Source organism: Pipistrellus kuhlii, unplaced genomic scaffold (assembly GCF_014108245.1).
Source record: "Pipistrellus kuhlii isolate mPipKuh1 unplaced genomic scaffold, mPipKuh1.p scaffold_m20_p_22, whole genome shotgun sequence".
Classification (NCBI taxonomy): Eukaryota; Metazoa; Chordata; class Mammalia; order Chiroptera; family Vespertilionidae; genus Pipistrellus; species Pipistrellus kuhlii.
The window spans coordinates 6,120,201-6,139,677 of NW_023425521.1; the positions used below are offsets into that span (position 1 = coordinate 6,120,201).

The following is a 19,477-nucleotide window of genomic DNA, read 5'->3' on the forward strand; positions in this document are numbered from 1 at the left end:
CCCGTTGTCCCACATGGTCAAATACTCAGAAGTGACTCCCTCGGCACCATTCACCTCTGGCGCCATCTTCCCTCTTTTTGTTGTTGTCCATCTTTACCCGAGGATATGTTTTCATTGATTTTGAGAGAGAGTGGAAGGGAGAGAGTCACCGGTTGCCACCTGCAGGAGGCCCTGACCAGGGCCGGAAATCCAGCCTGCAAACCAGGTCCCTGCCCTTGACCAGAATCAAACCCGGAACGCTTCAGCCAGTAGTAGGCTGACGCTCTATCCACGGAGCCAAACTGGCTCGGGCTCGGCTACGGCCAACTTGAACATCCAGGAGCTGAAGTACCAAGACCTCTCATGACCTGCTGAGTGAGGCCCACGCAGTTGTAACTGCTGGGCTGCACCACTAGGCTCTTCAGTCTCAGCAAGACTCAGATACACTGGTCACCGTGTCTATTCAATATGAATAAAGCGGCAGGTCCCAATGCTCTGGTTACACTTACAGTCGTGTTAGCACCCACGGGTTCTCATGTTAGTGGTAACGATCGGGTGCCACGTGTCGCCATGTGTGGATTCTGCACAGAACCACTCGGCAAAGGATCGCTTGCAGCGCGGGTGAGAGGAATCAGTGATTGGACTTGGTAAGCCATAAATAATAAATCAGTGAGAACTCATCGGTGCTGAGGGCTAGCCATATTACCAGTCACTTTGACCTGAACTTTACAGGCATCAAAAATTAAACCTTCCCATTCTGGGAGCTGTCGCCATTGTCCCCATTTTACAGATACCGACGCTGACGCTCTAAAAAGTTTAGTTACTCTCACAAAGCTGCAAAGCGGATGGGTGGCTCCTGGCTGTGAAGCAGAGCACTCTACCCCAGCACCCCTGCCCCCCCCCCCCCCCCCACACACACACGCCGGGGCTCAGGAACAGCACAGAAAGGCATTTGGCCCGGTGCACACGCTATCCCCAAATCATGAGGATCATCAGGCGGCGAGCAAAGAGCGGTTTTAATCAAAATTCACATGGCCCATTCCTCTCCTCCTGGAGGCGACCCAACGAACGTGCACGCACTCGCAGACTAGGGTCTCTCGAGTTTGACATCAGAACCACATTATCTGAACCCCAAGGAAGAGAGAGAGCAGCCCGCCCCAAGTAGTCGGGGCCTTTGCCCCGAAACCGGGGTCCGCGGAGGGCACGGGACCCACAGTCTGCGTCCCCGCGGGCTCTGAATCGCGTGGGGCTGCTTCGTTCCCAGGACTGCTCTTCACTGAGGCTCCCCATGCGGATCTGATGAGCTCACGGGGCCCTGGGGGTCGGGAACATCCGGATGGAGGGACACGAATTGCTCCCTAAGGCTCCCCCAGGCGCCCCGGGCCAGCAGCCATGCACCTGTGCGGCTCCCGGCGGAGAGCGCGGTCCGCGTGTGCCCCCGGCCGGGATGCTGACTCAGCGCGGATGATGCCGCCGCCGCCGCCGCCGCCGCAGGAAGGGGGGAAACCAGGTCACCCTCAGCGGCCGGGCTGCCAGCTCCTGCGGCCACTGCGGCACTCCCCCCTCCCTCCCGGGAGGGGAACTGCGGGGTGCACCGTGGACGGAGTGGGGGAAGTTGGCCCTGGAGGAGGAACTTGGGGACCGCGGCGCCGCGCGCGCGCAGCTCACGCTCAAACTGGAAAGAACCTGTTCCGCCCGCGGAACCGCTAGCGCCGCCCGCGCCGCCGGGGACCCTCCCCAGAGCCCCTCATCCTCCTTCTTCCTCCCCCCCCCCCCCCGAAATCCTCAGGACACGGCCGGCTGGGGCATGCAGAGGGGCTGCAGCGAGGACGATGGAAGGGCTAGCAGCGAGGGTGCGGGCGTCCCCACACAAGCCCGCTCTCCCCGCTGGCAGAGCCGGGGTCTCAGCGCCGGGGTCCGATGGGGCCAAGGCGCGCAAAGCCTCGGGCGGTGCGGGCACCCGGGAGTGGGCGGCGCGGGGGACAGCGGCGCCGTTACCTTCCGTGACCCCCGGCCGGGCTGGGGCGGGCGCGCGCCTGGGGCGGGCCGGGTGCACGTGGGCCGGCGCGCGCGCTCCGGGCGGCCCCCTCCTCCGCGGCGCTCGCTCGCAGCACATGGTCGGCGGCGGCGGCGGCGCGCCCCCGAGGCCGGCGGAGACCGGCTGCAGCCGGTACAGGATCAGAGGGAGGCAGAGACCGGCGCGGGGACCCGGGCTGGGCGCCGGCGGGCGGGGGGAGGGAGGGAGCGGGCGCCGCCGCCGGGGTGCCTGGGGCGCGGGAGCCCGTGGGGGGCAGGGGCCGGGGCGGGGCGCTGCGGGCGGGTCCCGCGGACACTCCTCTGAGCCAACAACTTGCGCTGGGCTCGGGCCCACGCCCCAAGGAGTTAAACCTCGCTCGTGTCACCCAGCGGCTTATAAGGCGGGGAGGCCCGGCCCGCGCCTTAGTGGGAGCCTCTGGGGTTTATTCTCTGCCCTGCTAACTTGGTGAGTTGGTTTTATTATCTTACACGTTTCAAACTTTGGTGACGGGGTGTGGGTTGTTTTAATGGGTGAGGCACCTTTTTTAATTATTTTTTTTTTGGCTGGGTGGGTGGTGGGAGGCGGAGGAGAGCGCTTGAACACCTTCACCTTTTGGAGAGGTTACTGCGAGAACATAGTCTCTGGCCCTTCGGAATGCCAGGGCCGCCGGGGTGAAGCGCTCTGGCCGGTGTGGGCAGCTGGGAGCTGTGATCCCGGCCTGACACAGAAAATCCTGGCCTGATACAGTTGCGTCCGGAAAACAGCTAAAGGCGAGCCTGGCTGACAGTGCGTGCGCCTGGCCCCGCTCTGGGGGCTCCGGACCTCGGGGCCACTGGGGGCGCGGGGCGCAGCCTTTGCAGGGATTCCCCGCAGGAAGCGAGCCGCCTGTGCGCCCCCAGTGCCATATGGCAGAGGTGCCTTCCCCAGATCCGCGCACGCATGCGGGGCGGCCGCGAGGGAAAGTGGGGTTCCATGTGTCTCCCACCCACAGCTCACTAGCCTGTGGGACCCCCTGGGGGAGGCAGGCGCAGGTGCTCAGCGGCTGGAGCCCGCGCCGCTCACCTCCCCAGGCTCCCTGCGCTGCCAGCCGCAGGAACGCGCCCCTGAGGCTGAGCAGTTCCGTAGCGAGGGAGGCTGATTTTGTAGAGGAAACGGGTTATTTCCTTCTCGTGTTTTTCTTTTTTTTTTTTTTTAAATTAAAACAACAACAACATGCAAACACTCAGAACCAACGCTACCCTCCCTCCAGCCCCCGGAGGCAGGTGGCAGAAGTTTGCGCGGTGCCAGATGCAATGTCACCGGACACGGGAGCGGTAGAGAGAGCTCCCCAAGAGCCAACTGCGGAAGAGCGATTGCAACTTGTCAACCAGGAAGCTGGTTGAGATTGCACGGCCACGCGCTCCGTGCCAGCCCTTTCTCGAAAGAGATAGTTCCTGTCTTGGACAAGGACATTTCTCGGGAACCTTAACTGTTTTGGAAACCATAATAAAAAATGATTTAATTTGTTTGCAAAAAAAAAAAAAAAAAAAAAAAAAAAGCCAAGTGCTTATGCTGAAATCTCTAAGCGATGCACCTCCCCACGTCCCAAGCACCATGGTGTGGCATGTTGGGGGGTCAACAAGCCGTCCGTCCTGCCTGGTGGGCACAGAGATGTCTCTTCTCGTGACTGAGGGGAGGGCAGGCAAGGCGGAGGGTTACGGCGTGGAAGTAAACAGTGCAGCCAGGGAGACGTGGCCCCGCTCTGAATGAGCACCCCGAGCCCCCAGCTTTCCCTCTGCGGCTTCCCAGAACGGGCTTTTCCTCAGTGGGACTCCTGAGGAGGACACTTAAATTAGGGGCTTGGGTTGCAACGTCAGGATCTTGTAGAGTGGGTGAGCCGCTTGTATCCGGTGATTCAGTGCTGCCGAGGCAGCCCTACAGGTTAGGCTTGGGATTTCTTTTTCTTCTTCTTCTTCTTTTTTTTTTTTAATAGAGAATGAACTTTGCCTAAAAAAGACAGAATGATTTTTGACAACTGGGAACGGAAACAGCTTGTCGAAAGCTGTTCCCCAGGCCACACCTTCAAGAAGAAGGGAGGTTTGGCGATGCATCGCCCAGACTTTGCTTACCCCAGCTGCCGCCACCGTTTCCAGCCAGAGATGGCATTTTGAACTGGACTCTGAGATGGTCTGTAAGAATCGGATAGTTTGCAGTCTTCATGCCCCCAGGTCAGGTCTTTTCTCAGCAAATCAAACGGCAGTGAGATCCCCAGGCTTAGCAGCTGAACAAGCCTTGGCTGAGGGCTCATTTATTTAAGGTTAAGGCAGTCCAGCGGTCGTAGGGGAGATTCCAAACTGCCCAGCGTGTTTTGTGTGCCTTCCTTTGGAGGAGCATTCGGGTGGAGACAAGATGGTAGCCAGGAGCCTGTGTGTGCGCGGAATCATAGTTTTACGGTTGGAGAGACCCTGGGATTGCCACGTCTAACCCCTGCTTTCAGAGATCATGGACGTTAGAGACCAAGCAATACCACTTCGCAGATAATGCTGGTGGGCTCAAAAGAAGCCAGGTGGCTTTGCCTCAGAGCACTCCACAGGGGTTGAAAGAAAAAGAAAGAGTAGCTTAGAGCAAGCCAGGGCCCCAGGCTACCTAGAATGATAGGTTTCAGGGCGGGAGGAGGTCTGAGGTCACCGAGATCTAGTTCATCTGCACTCAGCCTGGCCCTCCAGGAGCAAAACGATGCACCCAAAACCAGTCACTCAACTCGCCTTTCCAGTTAGATCCCTGCATAGTAAAACGAATATCCCTTATCAGATCACTCCACCGAAACGGACAGATAATTCCCGATTCTGGAAGAATCTGGAGAGGCTTCTAAGTGAGTGAGTTCAAAAGCCGGGGCTTCGTTTCCTCACTCTGTCGAGGCTGAGCTTGCTGAATGAGTGGCTCGAGGAGAGGAGACGGGTCCGGGAAAGCCTTTATTCTGCAAGCAGGGACTTCAGCACCCGGTGGCTCGGCTCCCTGAGGACAGAGCGGTGCACTGCTCGGGGGTTTGTTCAGTGAACTTTGGCTGAGCACCTACTATGTGCCAGACATGCTGCCAGGCACCGGGTCTGCAGACAGCTGCTGACTACTACCCTGTAGGCGCCTGCCCTGTACAAGATATGTGTTATTCTTCCGTTTTTATCGACACTGTGTGATCTTATCTTCAAAGCTACATTCTGCAGAGGTAGCCTGCCTTAGAATGAGGAAGTCATAAACCAGAAAGGAGGGCTGAGTTCCGGGACGGGGGTGGGCAGGGGGGTGGGCAGCTTGCCTTTATGGGATCCTTGTGGGAACAAGAAGGTTTCTGTCCTCCGAAAACCTAGGCGTGCAGGTGCAGGTCACGTGTGCACGTAGCTTCTGGAGAGGGGCACCGATGAGAGCAACGCTCTGACAAACAAAGGAATCGGGCGTCCTGAAGGGGCTCAGAAAGCACAGCGACCAAAAGGCCTCCTTCTAGCCAGCTGACCTGCTCTCCCCCAGGCCCAGCTGCCTCTCACCCCCTTCCCAAGAGCCACCTAGCATGTGCCCCTTCGTCCCAGCACCCTGGTGTCCCTGGGCCCCCAGCTTTGGCCGGAGGGATTGGGTGAAGAGTGAAACTCTGAGCCTTGAATATTCTCCAGAAGACCTCTGACTAAAGACGACAAATGAGCAGCTCAGGCCCAGAGAGGTGGAGTGACTTTGGCAAGGTCACACAGCGGCTCTGGTGAATCAGGTCACAGACCTCCCTCTACCCACAAAAGTCAGGGGAGTTTTTTTTTGTTTGTTTGTTTTTTTAAGAAAACATGTTTCCTTACAATGTCTATGTAAAACAACCCCCTCCCTGGCCCTTAAAATGCCATCCCAGAGCTGATCCCACAGGGCCCAGGAGGCAGGACACCTGATTCCGGACCATTTGGGTCGGGTCTCTTTACCTCCCTGGGGCTCAGTTTTCCCGTTTTGCACAAGGAGCCGCCTCGTGCAAGGAGGAGATGGACAAGATGAGGTCCGCCCTCCCTTTCAGCCATCACATTCTGTAACTCAACTCCACTCGGGGGCTACAGGTGGATCCTGATCCCACCGACTGGTCAGGACAGGCAAAGGAGAGGGGTGCGCCCACCACCAGGGCCGGAACGCTGGCCTGACGCAGGGCCTTCCGAGGACGGGGCGACCTCTCCTCGCACAGAAAGTGCAGTGTAGTCCACGTCGTCTAAAAAGATCTGTCTTCATCCGGCAGTCATTTTAGGCCAAAGAGAGAGTCCGTTTGCCTCTTTGGGCCCTCATCAATTTTATCCCAATATGTGTGTTCTTTACCCCAGTATATTTATGTGCAGGTGGGTCCTGAGCCCCCTGGTAAGACTCAGACCTTACATGCACCCTCCTAGGGGCCTGGCACAGCTGTGCCTGTCCGAGTGTGCTGGCCTCTGCAGGGAGGTTGTAAACATGCATTTTAAGCTGCAGGCTCCTTATCATGATCGACAAGCATGTAAGCCTCAGAGCAGAGACCATCTCTCTGTCTTTTCACTACAGTATTGCTATTGCCGAGGCCTAGCTTTGGGCGTGGCAGTAGTAGGCACTTTTTTGAAAAATAAATAAAAGTTATATGCAAGGTACTGGGAAATGGGGGAGGGCAGGACATATGAAGAGATGTAGAACCCAGATGCTGTTTTTTATGAGCTTAACATTAAACTCCTCAAATAAGATAGACTCATTGAAGTATTCAACGATGCCTGTCACGTGGAGAAAGCCCTTTAGGTTGAGTCAGCCAGAAGGAGCATCGCGGGAGATGGATTTTGATGGCACCGGGTCTTAAAGGTGCCAGCTGCAGAGGGCACAGGCCTGGTGGTTAGAACCTGGAGGGCAAGGAGGAGTGAGGCCATTTGGGCCATGGCAGGCAGGTCACGTTTTAGAACAAAAATAAGGCTTCAAAGGTGAAAGGTAGGTCGGGGTTCGATCCTGAAGGACAGGCTAAGGGTGGATTTGATGGCCCAGAACGAGGAAAGCCACGCAAAAGTCAGAGAGAGAGAAAAAATGACGTCGAACTAATGCAGCGTTTCAGAAAGCTCAATCGTACCAGACCCGAGGAACCAGTAAGAGACCAGAAAAGGAGCAGTGGCCTGGGAGGGGGGCGAATGCAAGGGGTGAGGGCTGAGGGCCTGCGCTGTAGACGGGGCGGGGGGTGGGGGCAGGGAGCTTCTTTCCTGCTCCGGGGGCCTCACCTTGGGAGTGGATTGAAAGGTCTGATGAGGCAGGGGCGTTGTGAAAGCCTCATTTGCTGGGGGGCTCAGGTCAGGGCTCCCATCTCACCTCTGCTGCTTTCCAGGATGGGAAATGGGAGTGCCAACTGCTCTGTAGCTCGCAGCCTACACCTCCAGCTGTTTAACTGCCCTTCCCACCTTCCCAGCCGCGCTCGTCGCGCTCGGGAAGGACGCATTAACACCCGTGGAAACGCAGAGGCCTCTGCCGCAGGGAGCTTAAAGCTTCTGAAAGCCTCTTACGCCTGTTTGTGCAACCAAATGCTTAGGAGCGATAGGGCAAAAAGTGGGCATCTAGCCCTTTCCAAGTCGTAGGCTACTGTGGGAAAGTGATGTGAATAGGGTGGACCATGAATTTGGGTCATATCTGCTGCCTTTTAAAAAATATATATATATATATATTATTGATTTTCACAGAGAGGAAGGGAGAGGGATAGAGAGTTAGAAACATCGATGAGAGAGAATCATTGATCGGATGACTCCTGCACACCTCCTCCCTCCCCCACTGGGGATGTGCCCGAAACCAAGGTACATGCCCTTGACCGGAATCAAACCTGGGACCCTTCAGTTCATAGGCCGATGCTCTATCCACTGAGCCAAACCGGTTAGGGCACATTTGCTGCTTTTTAACGCTTATACAATAAACTCAGAATATGAGATTCTAGCACCAGAAATTGGCACGTCTACTGGATAGAGGAGGTTGTGTCCTGTTCTTATTTAATTACTCTTCATTTATCAATAAAACTTGCCTTCATTCCTAACACAGCAGACACTGAAAGGATCCACACATCCTAGAAATTCACTGTGTAATTGAAACCTTAAACTCAAGGTGGGTTAGCATTAAGAACTTAAAACCATGAACTAACTATTATAGACACTAATTTTTAGCTGGGCTCAAAACATGCATCCCTGTTTCAAAGTACATGCAATTGCAGAGCCTGAAAACCAGGATTCATGTGCAACAGCCCAAAGCAGAAGATTGAACTTCCCCTTCAGTGTTAAGTCCAGTGCTTTCCCTTGCTTATGGTGTTAAGGTCTGATGTTCATTGCGGTTTGAATGGAAAGCTGCAAGGTCAGGGATAACTTAGGGTTAAAACTGGCTGCCCAGGTCCTACAAGTTGACAGTGTCTTTTTTGGTCACTATATTCTATGTTTGCAACTGATTTTTAGGGACAGGGATAGAAAGATAGAAACATCAATGATGAGAGAGAATCGTTGGTTAGCTGCCTCCTGCACATCCCCTACTGGGGATTGAACCTGCACCCCGGGCATGTGCCCTGACCGAGAATCGAACAGTGACCTCTTGCTTCGTGGGTTGACGCTCAACCACTGAGCCACACCGGCTGGGCTGGTCACTGTATTCCAAAGTCACATTTGTGGCATGCTCGGGAATTCAGGTGCTAAATGTGCCAAGTGCTGAGCAATCTGGGTAACTTACTCGTGCCAAACTCCCAGGAGACAACTTGGGAATTTGGACGTATAGTTATATCCACGTGGAAAACAGATCATAATCATGAAGCAGCTGAGTGGGAAATGGGATCAAAGAGAGGTGGCTGGATAATCTGGTCAGAGGCATCAAGCACAGGTGCACAGATGGCGTTGTCCGTATTTGCCTCTTAGCCTGCTTTTTTCTAGGTTTCATTTCTTTTTTTTTTTTTTCTTTTTTTTTTCTTCTTTTTTTTTTACTATTCTGATCACTATGTTCCTGCCACCTCAGTAGAGGTGTTGAAGTCCCCTACTGTGACTGTATTGTTGTAGATCTCTCCCTGAAAGTCCTCTAGAAATTTTATATATATATATATATATATATATATATATATATATATATATATATATATATATTCCTATATTGGGTGCATATATTGCATATATGTTTCTAGGGTTATATCCTCTTGTTGGGTCAATCCCTTTAGTATTTATGTAGTGACCTTTGTTGTCTCTTGTGATGGCCTTTGTTCTCAAGTCTGTTTTGTCAGATATGAGTATTGCTACTCCATCTTTTTTTTCTTTTTTTCCATTTGCATGGAAAAAATTTTTCCATCCCTTCACTCTGTGTGTGTGTCTTTGTTTTGAGGTGGGTCTCTTGTAGACAGCATATAGTTGGGTTATATTTTTTTATCCATTCAGCTATCCTAGGCCTTTTGATTAGAGCATTTAATCCATTTATAATTAGGCTTATTATTGAAAGGTACTTATTTATAGCCATTTTAATTCTGTATGCCTAGGCTTCTCTTTCTGTTTCTTCTTTTCATTATGGCAATCCCTTTAGCATTTCTTGTAATGCTGGATTGGTGGTGATGTACTCTAGTTTTTTGGGGGGGGGTTTTGTCTTTTGTGTGTGTTTTTTTTGTGTTTGTTTTTGTTTTGGTTTGTTTTTATCTGGGAAGCTCTTTATTTGACTGTTTATTTTGAATGACAGCCTTGCTGGATATACCGTAGTAATCTTGGTTTCAGACCCTTGCTTTCCATTACCTTGAGTACTTCATGCTATTCCCTTCTGGCCTGTAGAGTTTCTGATGAGAAATCTGATGTCAGCCTTATGGGAGCTCCTTTGTAGGTAACAGTTTGCTTTTCTCTTGCTGCCTTTAAGATTTGACATTTAATTGTTGGCATTTTAATTATGATGAATCTGGGTATGGGTCTGTTTGGGTTCTTCTTGCTTAGGGTTCTCTGTGCCTCCTGAACTTATGTGTCTTTTTTCTTTACCAGGTTAGGGAAGTTTTCTGCCATTATTTCTTCAAACCAGTTCTCAATCTCTTTGTCGCTTTTTGCCTCTTCTGGAACACCTGCTATTCTAATATTGTTACATTTCACATTGTCCCATATCTCCCTTAGCTGTCCTCCTGTTTTTTCTTTTTGGTTCTCTGATTTTTTTCAACCCTGTCTTCTAATTCACTGATTCAGTCCTCAGCTTCCCTTATTCTTCTGTGTGTTCTTTCCAATGTGTTCTTTGTGATGTCATTCTTTATCTCAGACTGTTTTTTTTTCATAGTTACTATATTTTTTTTCATGCTGTTGAGCATCTTTACCATCATTACTCTGAACTTTGTTTCATTTATCTCCTTCTGGATAATATTCTTGTTCTTTAATTTGGGGGTTGTTTCTTGGTCTCCTCATTTTGGCTATTGGTTTGGGTTTGTGACTGTGTATTAGGTAGATCCTCTATGCCTTTCAATCTCTAATGCAGGAGTGTCAAACACTATTTCTAACTCATTAGATCAGGCAAAGACTCAAAGTCTCCAGAGACTACCTCTGCCTACAGACTGATAGAATTCAGACTTGAATGACCCCAGGCAAGTGTCCTCAGGTATGGCGAGTTTTTGTTTTGTCTTGTTTGTTTGTTTTTTAAGAGTGAGTAACTTGCGTCTACCTGGAGGCTAATTGTTCTTTTTAGTCTCGGAAGTGACCTTCTAATTCCCAAGTCCCCAATCCTGGCTTCTGCTCCCACAGCTCCAGTCCACTCTGCCCTCCCTCTGCCAGAGCACAAGGATTTTGTGCATTGGCCCTTTAAGAGGGTGCCTGAATTTCTAGGTGTTGTTCCCTAGCAGAGAGCAACACCACTGCTTTCCACAGCCAGATGTTATGTAGGTGCCCTTCTCGGTTCTGGTGCTCTCCGCTGGGTTGAAGGGGCAGGGGCAGCTTGGGGATCAGCTCCCAGAGTTCTCAGTGGCAATCCCCCACAGCTGAGATCTCTCTCCAGACCTTCAGTTGCTGTTTGTGGATGCCTGGCCAGCCCTTTTGCACCTCCAACCAGTCCCTATGCAGTCTCCACTTTTGGTCCTCGGATATCAGGGTTCTCCTGTGAGTCTTCTGTTGGTTATTCGGAAAGTTTTTCTGTATTTTAGTTGTAATTCCAGTTTGTTTCTGAGAGAATGTCTGTGAGGCATCCACTTACTCTACCACCATTTTTAATCCTCTACCAATCTAGGTTTCATTTCTGATCAACATTCCCTTTGCTCACTTCACTCGTCCTTTACCTAACTTGTCTTCAAGTTCAAGGTCACCACTGAGGCTTGGTCTTTTGGCCATTCTCTGTCCTTCACACTGCCTCTACTAGTAAATATCTTCCCTGATGCTTTATGTTAGTTTGTTTTTGCCATTTAATTTCCATAGCTTGAAAATCTTACCTCTAAATTCTTTGGGGGCTCCATTAGATCTTTTATTATCCAAAGACTTTATATTAACTGCACATGATTTAAATATTCACCAACCTAAGAAATGTGATAAACAGTTCTTATCTGTTATGTTTGCTAGAGCATTCGAATCATCAGCCCTCGTGCTATTATGGTCCTGACCTTTTAAAACTTTTTATTTCAGATTAAGAATGACCGAGAAGAAACCACAGCTTTGTTCCGGAGCCAATGTTTATACTCAAGTGCCTGACGGAGGGTGGGGCTGGGCAGTAGCTGTGTCTTTCTTCTTCGTTGAAGTCTTTACCTATGGTGTCATCAAGTCGTTTGGCGTCTTCTTTACTGACTTAATGGACAGTTTTGAGGAATCTAATAGCAAGATCTCATGGATCATATCAATATGTGTGTTTTTCTTAACGTTTACAGGTGAGTACATCTTTCCCCTTCAACACTGTTAATTCTAAGTTGCCTGACGACAGAATGGTACACATTATGGTTGTGATGCATTTTCTCCATGATCTCTTGGCACTTTCTAGCCTCAAGTAATACCATTTTCAGGAAGTTGAAAATGGCCCAAGAAAGAGGATTTGGGGGGGGGGGGGGGTGAGAGGGGGGAGAAAGTCTTACTTGTCAACCTTGACTGACTTCAGTTTAACACACATGTATTAGACACCTATTGTGAGCAGATTCTTAGTCCGCTATTCTTTACTTTGAGGACAGCAATAACCTCCAGTTCCACGGGGGATGCAACTGTTTTTGTTTATATATTTTTTTATTATTGATTTCAGAGAGGAAGAGAGAGGGAGAGAGAGATAAAATCATCAATGATGAGAGAGAATCATTGATCGGCTGCCTCCTGCATGCCCCCTACTGGGGGGTTCAAGCCCACAATCTGGAAACCTGTACTTTATTTTAAAAAAAATTTTTTTGTGCTAATCCTCACCCAAGGATGTTTTTTCCATTGACTATTTTAGGGAGAGTGGAAGAGGGAGAGACAGAGAGAAATATCTGGGTGAGAGAAATACATTGATTGGCTGCCTCTTGCATGAGCCCCAACCAGGACCCGAGCAGGGGAGGAGCCGGAGCTTTGTGTTATACAGTGTGCTCTGTCTTTCCATGTCCGAGACTTTACAGAAGGAATTGTGCTAAAGCAAACGCTGGGAGCCAAACGTCACGCTATGCTCTTTCCACGCAGCCCCCCTCTCCACCGTCCTGAGCAGTCGCTTCGGACACCGCCCGGTGGTGATGGCGGGAGGCCTGCTGGTCAGCGCCGGGATGGTGGCGGCCTCCTTCTCCCAGAAGGTGTACCACATGTACGTCGCCATCGGCATCGTCTCCGGTAAGCGCTCATCCGGGATCCAGAGTTTTCCAGACACGCGGTCTGAAGGACAAGGAAGGGAAGCAGGGACTCAAATCCAAAGTGTTATTTCTTTTTCTCTGTCCCTTTCTCATCAGCGTTTCTCCCTGTCCTTCCCTCTTTCTTCCACTCTCTTTTAAAAAAAAAAAAAAATTTTTTTTTACAGAGAGGAAGAGAGAGGGATAGAGAGTTAGAAACATCAATGAGAGAGAATCATCCATCAGCTGCCTCTTGCACACCCCCTACTGGGGATGTGCCCGCAACCAAAGTACATGCCCTTGACCGGAATCGAACCCGGGACCTTTCAGTCTGCAGGCTGACGCTCTATTCACTGAGCCAAACTGGTCTAGGCCTTCCACTCTCTTTAAAAATCAAAGAAAAAATATCCTCAGGTGAGGATTAAAAATAATAATAAAATAAAGTGTCCCAGATTAGTCTCTTGGAACAGGCTGTATGGACTCCAGGGATCTGAGACTCTATTCTCAATGCTCAAGAAATTTTGTCTAATTTTTCAATGTTTACCAATGAGAAAGGAAGCCTCTTTAATGATACCGGGGTGGGGCAAAAGTAGGTTTACAGTTGTTCATATGGAAAATAAAAATAAATAATACAAGAATAAGCTCTACTTTGCATACTCACAACTGTAAACCTACTATTGCCAACCCCTATAGTTTGCCACTCAAAGACATCATTTTCACAAAGTAAGATTTTTAATTTCTTTATCCAGTATTTCCCAAATCAGGGTCTGAGGATCCTGAGCTATTGGGGGAGGCTTATGCTTAGGAGTCTGAGAAAACGTTTTTCACTTAAAAAGGAGTCCATACATTGCTGACACATATATATATTCTACAGACTAGAGGCCCAGTGCACGAATTTGTGCATGGCGGGGGTCTGGCCAACCCATCCTGATAGGAGGGCCGATTGGGCCAGGCTGGCCAGTGGGAGGGGATGTGGGAGGTTGGCTGGCTAATCCGAGTGGGGGTGCCAATGTGGGCAGGGCCAGCTACTGGGGAGGGGCTGGCCCCACCCCCTGGTCAAAATCCCAGTAGAACTCCCAATCAAGGGGACAATTTGCATATTAGCCTTTTATTATATAGGATAGATAGATATGACATATTGTATTATGTATATATGCATATATTTTGCACACTTAAAATTTTTAGGTATTTCTGTACAATTCAAAACTGATTTCCTAATGGAAATCTTATATATAAAAACTACAATATAGTCAATAGAAATAATATCCACTTTGAATTATATATATCTGGGGGGGAAAATAGAAAAAAAACAAAGCAGAAAAACAAACAGAAAACAGTTTTCATACTCTAAGCATCCCAAAACAATTGTCTCAGCATCTCCAGTCCTCTAATGAAATCCTTTCCCATGAGACCTTTTCCGGAAGCTCCCAGAACTTACTATTTAAAACATAAACACAGCCGAAACTGGTTTGGCTCAGTGGATAGAGCGTCGGCCTGTGGACGGAAAGGTCCCGGGTTTGATTCCGGTCAAAGGGCATGTACCTGGGTCGCGGGCATATCCTCAGTGGGGGGTGTACAAGAGGCAGCTGATGGATGATTCTCTCTCATCGATGTTTCTAACGCTCAATCCCTCTCTCTTCCTCTCTGTAAAATAATCAATAAAATATATTATAAATGAGTAAATAAATGAATAAATAAACAAACACAAACCCCCCCAGGCCTCGGGAGGCATCTTCCTGAGGCTGGTCCGTGGGAGGCGCTCACCGTGCTCTCTGCCTCGCGCAGGCCTGGGCTACTGCTTCAGCTTCCTGCCCGCTCTCACCATCCTGTCTCAGTACTTCGACAAGAGGCGCTCGATCGTCACCGCAGCGGCTTCCACGGGGGAATGCTTTGCCATGTTCGCTTTCGCACCAGGTAGGTGACGGCCACAGTCTGGGCACCGACGTGGGGAAGCCGCTGGGCTCCGCTGCCTCTCACTCGCCCTGCTGTTGGCCACGGGACGGCTGTAACTCTGCCTAAGGAAAGGGTGCTTCCTTCTCTCCTCCAGCACACCTTTGGGGGGTGTCCTCCCTAACCCTCATGTTAGGAATTCAAACACATTTGTATTGATTTCAGAGAGGAAGGGAGGGGGAGAGAGAGAGAGAGAAACTGCAATGATGAGAGAGAATCATTGATCAGCTGCCTCTGCACGCCCACAATGGAGGTCAAGCCCGCAACCCAGGCATGTGCCCTAACTAGGAATCGAACCAGTGACCTCCTGGTTTGACGCTCAACCACTGAGCCACACCAGCTGGGTAGAAATTCAAACATTTCTTTTTTCTTTTTTCTTTTTTTTAAAATATATTTTATTGATTTTTCACAGAGAGGAAGGGAGAGGGATAGATAGTTAGGAACATCGATGAGAATCATCGACTAGCTGCCTCCTGCACACTCCCCACTGGGGATATGCCCGCAACCAATGTACATGCCCTTGACCGGAATCGAACCTGAACCTGGGACCTTTCAGTCCGCAGGCCGACACTCTATCCACTGAGCCAAACCGGTTTCGGCAGGAATTCAAACATTTCAATCCTAGTTCAAATTTACACAAACAGGAAGATCTGTGGCACCTATTCCGCAGCAAGGCTTGAAAACATCCATTCCGAAAGGAGTCATTTAGCCAACTCTGAATCCCTGTTTCTGCTCAGGGGCGTCTCCTGTGTCTTGAGTCGATGCCTGGTCTCACCTTCTATTTCTCTTCCCTCCCTCCCGCCCACCCAAGCATTCACGGCCCTGAAGGAGAACATCGGCTGGAGACACAGCCTCCTCCTGGTGGGCCTGCTGCAGCTAAACATCGTCCTCTGCGGGGCCCTGCTGAGGCCGATTCTCATCACGGGGCCGGGGTCCCCGAAAACAGCCGGACAGGAGACTGCAAAGGAAGTGCAGTACATGCTGGAGAACGAGAAGACGCGAACCTCGATAGACTCCATCGACTCAGGAGTGGAACTCACTACCTCACCTAAAACCGTGCCTGGCCACGCGGCCGCGGAGCTGGGGCCAAAGGCCGACGTGGAGCAGCAGGTCCTGGAGCAGCCCCGCCCCCCGCGAGGCCCCCTGCTGGACTTCTCCGTCCTGAGGGAGAGGAGCTTCATCTGGTACACGCTGTTCGGTCTCTTTGCGACGCTGGGGTTCTTCGCCCCTTCCTTGTACATCATCCCCTTGGGCGTCAGCCTGGGCCTCACCCAGGACCGCGCTGCCCTGCTGCTGTCCATGATGGCCATCGCCGAGGTGTTCGGGAGGATTGGCGCCGGCTTCATCCTCAACAGCCAGCCCATCCGCAAGATCTACATCGAGCTCGTCTTCGTCCTCCTGCTGACCGTGTCTCTGTTTGCCTTTACGTTTGCGACTGGGTTCTGGGGCTTGATGTCCTGCAGCATATTGTTTGGCGTCATGCTCGGGACCGTGGCGGGCACCCACATCCCCCTGCTGGCGGAGGACGACGTGGTGGGCATCGAGAAGATGTCTTCTGCCGCCGGGGTCTACGTCTTCATTCAGAGCATCGCGGCGCTCGCCGGGCCACCCCTGGCAGGTAACGTGAACACAACACCAAATCCAAACCCTTGGCTGCTACCCCCTCCCCCTCTCTTCTTCAACATAGAGTTGGACAGGTGGAACGTCTGTCGCCTTTCTGGACCTGAGCCATACTAGTTCAACGTGACACACTGTTTAGAGCAGGAATATTCCTAAGGAAGACTGGAGATAGCTTCCTAGGCTCTCAGTGGAGATCATATCCTATGTAATAAAAGGCTAATATGCAAATCAACCAAAGGGCAGAATGACAGGTCACTATGACACGCACTGACCACCAGGGGGCAGATGCTCAGTGCAGGAGCTTCACCCTGGTGGTCAGTGTGCTCCTAGCGAGTGCAGCAGTGTGGCAGTGCTAAGGATGTCTGACTGAGGATATCCCCCAAGGGCTCCTAGCCTGCGAGAGGGCACACAGGCCAGGCTGAGGGATCCGCCCCCGCCCCCAAGTGCACAAATTTCATGCACTAGGCCTCTAGTTATAAAGTGGGCCCTGTCCTATGGATTATATAATCTACAATGTTTAGTATTCCCTCATTAATTGTGTTAGCGTCCTGTTCGAGTCTAATTTAAAAGTCTACTGATTCTCATACTTCCATAGAATTACAGAGCTGGCAGAGTTAGAGAGGACCTGAGCAGCTCTCTGGACTTAAATAGGAGGAAACGGAAGTCAAAGATTGTGAGCCGATGGTCCAATGGTAAACCGGTGACCAAGTCCCTCTGCAGCCCCAGCTGCCCAGGCCTTGCCCACCATCCTGCTGTATAAGTGCTGGAGGGGCCATGGATTTTGAGCTCGTTACCCTCTGACTGTGGGACAGCAGGACGGGGAGTAACAAGTTCTGTGAGCCACCTTCCCTTCTTGGGAGGGGTGTCGGGATCTGAGCACAGAGCAGCACTCCATTCGGCCCCTGATCACTCACCCACACGTCCTCGAGGGAGACACGGTGTCTCTCATACCTTAGACCTGAAGTAGCACCTTAGGGTTGTTGGGACTGGAAATCTTACCCCATGTGAACAGAGACCTGTGAAAATAATAGTGCTCTTTCCTCTCTTAAGAGTATTCCCTTTCCGAAGAAGCATGCATTCAGCAGTCCCATGTTTTAGGACAGATTAGCCCATGAAGGCATTTAAAAATATATGTTTTTATTGATTTCAGAAAAGAAGGGAGCGGGTGAGAGAAATAGAAACATCAACGATGAGAGAGAATCACTGATTGACTGGCTGCCTCCTGCACACCCCCTACTGGGGATCGAGCCCGCCATCTGGGCATGTGCCCTGCCTGACAGGGAACCGAACCGTGGACCTCCTGGTTCACAGGTCGATGCTCAACCACTGAGCCACGCCAGTCTGGCAGCCCATGAAGGCATTTTAGCGACACCATTACCTCGGCTGCTAATAAGTATACACTGTCTGTCTGCTTTATTCTCCCCTCCCCTCCCCCCATCTAGAAGATTCCTGCCTTGGACACGTTCTTTAGATAAACAAGATAAAACAAAGCAGGCAGAGAGAGAGGAGCGTCTGTGTGGGGGGCTGGGAGAGGGGCTTGGTGCCCGGATGCTAACGGTGTGCATGCTCCCCAGGGCTGCTGGTGGACCACAGCAAGGTGTACAGCAGAGCCTTCTACTCCTGCGCAGCGGGCATGGCGGTGGCGGCGGGGTGCCTGGCGCTGGTGAGGCCCTGTGGGAAGGGACTGTGCCGGCGCCAGCCCGCGGGCGACGGGAAGGCGGAGAGCTACCGGGGGAGAGCTTTACAAGACGTCCCTGAAGACTTCCTTGAGATGGACCTTGGGAAGCAGGAGCATAAAGTTCCTATGAAATCGGAGCCGGAATGACGGACAGACCCTGGTACATCAGCCACCCTGCTGGCTGGCTGGGGGGGAGGGGGCGCGTCTGGGGGCACCGTGGTGTAGAGGAGCCGATCGTCCCACCTGCTTTCAAACGGCACTCTGCAGGGAATGGGGCCGCGGGCACCACCAACAGCATCCTTCTTTTTATGCTTTCCCGTCTGCTTGTTCTTTAAGCCAAAACAGAAACAACCAAATACTCTTCCGTACAGAAACCGGGCTGCACCCCGGGGCGACGCAGAGGTACGCAGGAGCACCGTGGTTCACACTCCGGGTTTGAAACAGCGATGCCAGTCGGCACAGTGGCTGTAAGCGCATCTCCCGTATCTCACCCGCTGTCCTGTAAAACGGATTCTAGCCCAGGTCGCTGAAATGAAATTGGCCATTCCAAAATGCCCACAAACATCCTAAATCACTTTTCCAGTTTCTCACTTTCAGAAATATGAACAAATCATTTAACACTCTTTGAAAAATACTGAGGTTTTATATTAAAGACGTGTAACCTCTTAACTTCTTACATAGTCAGTGGACATGAAGTACACTTTAAGAGCCAACATTTGGTTGATGGCCAGCCATTACCAGAAGTATTTCACACGGGATATACGGAATAGCATTCAAAATGCACTTCCTGAGGCTCTTAATTATTCAGGAATATGTGATGGTCGTACCTTTAATGTAAACCACTATTTATTATTAAGTTATTCTAGGATGACTGACATCATCACGAGAAATACCACCTAGGACACCCGCATCCCTCTCGCCTCCCTCGGCAATCCTTTTCTTTTCTTTTTAAATATATTTTATTGATTTTTTTACAGAGAGGAAGGGAGAGAGATAGAGAGCTAGAAACGTCTATGAGAGAGAAACATCGACCAGCTGCCTCTTGCACACCCCCTACCAGGGATGTGCCCGCAACCAATGTACATGCCCCCGACCGGAATCAAACCTGGAACCTTTCAGTCCACAGACCGACGCTCTATCCACTGAGCCAAACCGGCTTCGGCCCTCGGCAATCCTTTCAACGCCTCAGAGAATGCGAACACCACGTCTCCAGTAAAGTTACTCCAGGGGGTAATGCCTCTTCGCTGTGACTGAGGGCAGCACCTGCTGTTTGTAGGGGGGATATAACGAGTAGCAAATAGCCTTAGCCTCTTAAAACAAGGTTCCCTCGCCTAACAATACTTGAGGATGCTCTCTGGACCAGAACTCTATCTCACTGAATGGCTGACGCATCTCTGGTTTAGAAAGAAGGCCTTCGGACTGCCGAAGCATGCCTGCGTTTCACCCGGGCAGGCAGGGACGTTAGCTTGACCATCACGCATCACCAGGGGCGATTTTCCGTCTCATCTAAACTCTGACC

At 51.0% G+C, this 19,477-nt stretch overlaps 2 protein-coding genes across 6 annotated transcripts in view; one reads left to right on the forward strand and one right to left on the reverse strand.

The window, feature by feature from the left end:
• The window catches only part of ARSG (arylsulfatase G), an 83,264-nt gene that overhangs the window by 58,689 nt on the left and 5,098 nt on the right, over window positions 1-19,477 (reverse strand). The window contains exon 1 of one of the 2 annotated variants that reach the window (XM_045586272.1): window positions 1,978-2,198. The exons of the other annotated variant lie outside the window; for it this stretch is intronic. The gene's annotated coding sequence lies outside the window, so the exon portion shown is untranslated. Of the gene's footprint in view, window positions 1-1,977; window positions 2,199-19,477 lie in introns of those variants that run through there. 2 annotated transcript variants of the gene reach the window in all.
• SLC16A6 (solute carrier family 16 member 6) lies at window positions 2,284-18,915 on the forward strand. 4 transcript variants are annotated; one of them, XM_036451389.2, is made up of 7 exons: window positions 2,286-2,461; window positions 8,120-8,279; window positions 11,563-11,801; window positions 12,571-12,714; window positions 14,496-14,624; window positions 15,472-16,278; window positions 17,855-18,915. In XM_036451389.2, the coding sequence occupies exons 2-7, from the start codon at window positions 8,269-8,271 to the stop codon at window positions 18,103-18,105; spliced, it is 1,581 nt and encodes a 526-aa protein (XP_036307282.1). In that variant the 5' UTR covers window positions 2,286-2,461; window positions 8,120-8,268; the 3' UTR covers window positions 18,106-18,915. The 4 variants fall into 4 exon arrangements, with proteins under 4 accessions (XP_036307286.1, XP_036307284.1, XP_036307282.1 ...); XM_036451393.2 differs by lacking the exon at window positions 12,571-12,714 and having other exon boundaries at window positions 2,284-2,461; XM_036451391.2 differs by lacking the exon at window positions 14,496-14,624 and having other exon boundaries at window positions 2,285-2,461.

Bases quoted from the DNA above. Each gene is read 5' to 3' on its own strand.
- SLC16A6 (XM_036451389.2), top strand. The intron at 11,802-12,570 runs GTGAGTACATCT...CTTTCCACGCAG, and splicing joins GTTTTTCTTAACGTTTACAG to CCCCCCTCTCCACCGTCCTG. The intron at 16,279-17,854 runs GTAACGTGAACA...CATGCTCCCCAG, and splicing joins CGCCGGGCCACCCCTGGCAG to GGCTGCTGGTGGACCACAGC.